A 5,382-nucleotide genomic window follows, 5' to 3' on the forward strand; every position below is an offset into this window, starting at 1 on the left:
TTAAATAACTTGCTAGGATCTCTTTTTCATTTCAGTTCTGCTACAGGTTTGATAGAAAATCGTCCTCAGTCACCAGCTACAGGCAGGACACCTGTGTTTGTGAGCCCCACACCCCCACCTCCTCCACCACCTCTTCCATCTGCCTTGTCAACTTCTTCATTAAGAGCTTCGATGACTTCAACTCCTCCCCCACCAGTACCACCCCCACCTCCACCTCCAACCACTGCTTTGCAAGCTCCAGCAGTACCACCACCTCCAGCTCCTCTTCAGATTGCCCCTGGAGTTCTTCACCCAGCTCCTCCTCCAATTGCACCTCCTCTAGTACAGCCCTCTCCACCAGTAGCTAGAGCTGCCCCAGTATGTGAGACTGTACCAGTTCATCCACTCCCACAAGGAGAAGTCCAGGGGCTGCCTCCACCCCCACCACCACCTCCTTTGCCTCCACCTGGCATTCGACCATCATCACCTGTCACAGTTGCAGCTCTTGCTCATCCTCCCTCTGGGCTACATCCAACTCCATCTACTGCCCCAGGTCCCCATGTTCCATTAATGCCTCCATCTCCTCCATCACAAGTTACACCTGCTTCTGAGCCAAAGCGTCATCCATCAACCCTACCAGTAATCAGTGACGCCAGAAGTGTACTTCTGGAAGCAATACGAAAAGGTAATATTCTCAAGAGCCTTTAAAAGCAATAGTAGTATTGAGAACCTTTCTGAATATTTGAGACAGTAATGTTTTCTTCATTTGTAAAATTTTAGATGATCATGTTTTTTGCACAAATAGCCTTTAGAAAGTAGAGCTATGGTCAGTTTATATTTTAAGTAATTTTCAAGAAAATTTATCACATTAATCATTTTATCTTCATACTTAGTAGGGATTCTTAAAATGTTTAGGTAATGAATGGGAAATTTTAAATATCAGACTTAAATGTTATGGAAAATTTAATTAAAACTCTTTGTATTATACTTAATATGTATATTAACTACTTTAAAAATGGTATTTTCTTCAGTGTTAAGGCTGTCCATTTGGTGTATAAGTGACACTTGCTTTACTAGTACCTCAAAAGGATTTAGGTTCCTACCTTAGTAACAAAGGAGCAACATGTCATACTATATGCCAGGCACTAACAGTATAGAATGAACAATAGTGCCTTTCTGTCAAGTACTGGGGAGAATAAAGCCACAGAAAATATGCTCAACATTGTTTAACTATTTGACCATAGAGGTAAATAACAAACAAAAAAATGTATCACCTGGTTAACTTTAGGTGACGGTGAGTAGGGAAGCACAATAGACTGTTATGGCTAAATAAACTATAGACATCCTCTGGGATATGTGGTAAGTTTCATCAAATACTATCACAGATAATAACATAATAAAATAATTAATGTTTCTCTAAATATGATTCCTTCAAATTGTTTTTAATAGGTCTTGCTTTTTACTTTCCTGTATTTATGTGTACTTGATTTTATTACATTAATAATGTCTAATAATATAATATCTACTACTAATAATAAAATCTAATATATCTAATAATAATATCTAGTGTTTTGGTTTACAATGAACGTTTGGATTTACTCTATCAGGTATTCAGCTACGAAAAGTCGAAGAGCAGCGTGAACAGGAAGCTAAACATGAACGCATTGAAAATGATGTTGCCACCATCCTGTCCCGTCGTATTGCTGTGGAATACAGTGATTCAGAAGATGATTCAGAATTTGATGAAGTAGATTGGTTGGAGTAAGAAAAAATGCATTGATAAATATTACAAAACTGAATGCAAATGTCCTTTGTGGTGCTTGTTCTTTGAAAATGTTTGGTCATTCCAGTGTTTTGCTTTCTTTTCCTTAAGGTAAATAACCCTTTTCCTCCATAATTTTTGATTTTTAAGAAAAATATTAGCACACATTTCAAATTAAATGTTTTACAGTGGCTTATCTTTTTTTATTTTTCCCTGAAAAGACATCATTTGGTCAAATAAACCACTAAGTATTAAGCATGGACAGCTGTTGTTAGAGTAGCAGATTCAGTTTTTTGATATATCTTAATTGTGCACTTTGTGAATTTTAATTTAAAGAAAGCAACTGAGATTAAAAATCTTGCGGGCAGCTGTATCTATTAATGAGCCTTATCCCATTTCCTGGTGTTTTAAAAGAAGAAACACTGCCTTGATTATATGAATACACTCAGAAAGTACATTTAGCTTGTAGTATTGAATTCTCTTAAAGGAATGCTTGAATTTTTTTAATTATTGTTTTATTGTTTTAAAATACTTGCCTTATTTGAATGTTTAGCAGTATCCCCTTCCTACTTATATATTGTGTGATACAATTTTGCTTGCTGGTAAGAGTTTAAAAAATTTCCATGTGAAATACACTGACATAAACCATGTAACTTACATAACTGTTAAGAATAACAGTCTGATTTAATAAATGGTTCATTTTAAAGGTTCATGGGTGTTTCCTCTTTGAATAAAACTTTCTGATAGTTTATCAAATAATATAAGCTCTAAACAGTCAATGGAAAATTTTAAAGCTACTTATGCTGTATAATTTCCTTAAGGTAGCTTTTATGTCATTTTTCCTAAAGTCAAAAAATCAATATTTTCCAACTCCTTATGCTCATAAATTAAACTCTGAACTTGCTCTTTAATTTTAGCACATCTTGACTTCAGTTCAACAGCATTCTTGAAATTACACTTTGCAGTGATAAAATTAGTTGTTAATATTTACACAGTCCAGTTTCAGGGATGGAGGAGAAATAGCATCCGTATCAGATTATTTAGTATGAAGAAAAGACTAAATGATGTTTTGGTAATTTGACTGTGAAAATGACTGGAATCTTTATCCTTGCCTATATCACATCAGTAGAGGGGTCCTTCTTACCCAGTTTCACCCATTAAGAAATGGGTTCTGTTCTCACCCACTTTGAACCTGAGTGTCCCTGAAGCTTGTTTTGGCCAAATATGGTGAAAGTAAGTTCAGCATGGCCTGCTAGAAGTTCAGAAACCTCATGCAGAGAGCTATCCCCAATGAGGCCAACTTAGACCAGCCAGTTGCAAGCTCACCTGCTGGCTGACTGTAGACAGATGAGCAAGCATAGCTAAAATTAGCCCAGCCCAGAACTGTTGATGAGTAAAAATAAATCTTTATTGTCTTACACCTAATTTTTGAAGGATTTATTTGAAGGATTTTTGAAGGATAATTTTTGTGGATTATTTCACATAGCATTGTGGCAATAGGCAGCTGATACATGAGGTCATTGGTAGCTTGTTAACTTGAGGGTTATCTATGGAGTTAACTAATGATCTCTAATCCTTGTAGAAGAGGAAAGATGAACTAAGTCTTCCTGTAGCAGTACAGTAAGGAAATAAAAAATAATTCTTGATGGGTTTAATAAAAAAAAGATTTGCTTTGCTTTGTTGGGTAGATTTGCCTGGACCTAGAACAAGAGATTAGATAGCCATTTGAGGTTTCTTTCCAACCTTACAAACCTGTATAGTGTTGAATTTAACTCAAGAAAACATGCCACAGTTTAAAGTTTGTCTTTACAGATGTGCTTATGGTCAAAAGGTAGTAGCTAGTAATAGTTTTTGTAAAGCTCAGTTGTGGCCAGATAACTGAAAAGGGAATGATACTGTTGTTGGTGAAGTTAAAAGTGATTTAAAAGGAAATGGTTGAAGATTTTTTTTCTTTTTTTTTAACTTTAAGTTTATATTGAAGAATAGTTGATCAGCAATGTTATGTTAGTTTCAAGTGTACAGCAAAGTGATTCAGTTATACATACCTATTCTTTTTCAAATTCTTTTCCCATTTAGGTTAGTACAGAATATTGAGCAGCATTCTCTGTGCGATACAATAGGTCTTTTTGGTTATCTGTTTTAAATATAGCAGTGTGTACATGTCAATCCCATACTTAATAATAGAAGTAGATCTATTGTAAAACCTGGCAGTATGTGTCATAAATAGTTTATGATAATTTTTTTTTGTTTTTCAGAACTTTCCTAGAAGATCAGAAAGTACCCACAGACTGAAGAGGCCATACATGTAGTATTTGTTTTAAAATCAAAATAACCTTTCAGACTAGAGACTTTGGAGCAAATCATTGAGTAGTTAATTTTAATACCCTAAGAAGAATCAAAGTTACTGGGTAATGACCTTTTTTTTTCCCTTACTGAATTATGTTACTATTCCACAAGGTCATGCATAACCTTAGAATTAGAAAAAAAATGAATTATATATCATGGAGAAATAAGTGGCTTCATTTGTTATGGTTGAAGTCACCCATTTACCTCCATGTTACCAAATCCAGTAAACACTGTTTAGTCCTTAATTTATTTGATCTTTCTATTCTGCATGTACTCTACCTCCTTGAAACTGTCAATCCCTCTGGCTTTTTTTGGTAACACTGTTCCTTCCCCTTATGATAATGGTGGAACAGAAGAGGAGGAAGAAAATACTTAGCAGCAGTAGAATTTTGAATGAAATTCAGTCATTGTGGAAAGAAAGGAAGTATGTCTGTCACTGTTTCTAAGTAAGAGATATTTATCTGTAAGCTGCTGATCTATAAGCTATAACTACTACTTTTCATAATTTATAATCTATTTGGGCAGATGAGATGACTTCTGAAGCACTTCCATGTTATAAATGTGTGTGGCTCAGTGATAAAGAATCCACCTGCCAAGTAGGAGATACAGTGGATCTGAGTTCCATCCTTGGGTTGGGAAGATTCCCTGGAGAAAGAAATGGCAACCCACTCCAGTATTCTTACTTGGGAAATCTCATGGACAGAGGAGCCTGATAGGCTACAGTCCATGGGCTCGTAGCAAAGATATGAAAAATTTTCATTTCAGTTCCATTCTGTAAAATTTGAAGCTCTACCTTTTACTTCCACTTTTAAAAAGCCCTACCCTTTCTTCAACAGCAGTCCCACATCTATTTTCACGAACTCTCAATCGCAATATCTACAGTTCATATTTCTTTTTAGTTTCTCTTAATTCTCTTATAGGCTGTCTTCAAGTGATTCTTAAGCCATTTTGCATCACAGTTATCAACTATTTGAGCTTGCCAAATAGGTTACTCACAAGACAGCAGGGGCCTTGTGTTAAAAGGCAACTCACAGTATCTCTTCTTATAAATGGGTTCAGAAATATCTCCTTTTTTGTTCTGTCCACTAAGGCTCTTAAAATCATATCTTCTTAGACAGTATGCCTACATTAAAAATTTTCCCCCACTAATCTCAGTAACAGAATTGACACAGAACTAGTCCTAACTTCATTAAAACTCTGTGTGTGTGTGTGTGTGTGTGTGTGTGTGTGTAATTTAAGAAATGGAAAGCATAGAATCAACTCTTTTGGCCAAAAGGTGAAAGTTATTAATATTC

The 5,382-nt window shown here is 35.3% G+C and overlaps 1 protein-coding gene across 1 annotated transcript in view; it reads left to right on the plus strand.

Moving 5' to 3' along the window:
- WASF1 (WAS protein family, member 1) overlaps positions 1 to 2,451 on the plus strand; it is a 71,411-nt gene extending 68,960 nt beyond the window's left edge. Inside the window, exons 8-9 of the mRNA XM_010856619.1 lie at positions 36 to 664; positions 1,587 to 2,451. Of these exons, the coding sequence (XP_010854921.1) occupies positions 36 to 664; positions 1,587 to 1,744 (787 nt within the window). The 3' untranslated portion in view covers positions 1,745 to 2,451. The remainder of the gene's footprint in view (positions 1 to 35; positions 665 to 1,586) is intronic.
- The last annotated feature ends 2,931 nt before the right edge of the window (positions 2,452 to 5,382 follow it).

The sequence above is a fragment of the Bison bison genome, unplaced genomic scaffold, assembly GCF_000754665.1.
Source record: "Bison bison bison isolate TAMUID 2011002044 unplaced genomic scaffold, Bison_UMD1.0 scf7180017864373, whole genome shotgun sequence".
Classification (NCBI taxonomy): domain Eukaryota; kingdom Metazoa; phylum Chordata; class Mammalia; order Artiodactyla; family Bovidae; genus Bison; species Bison bison.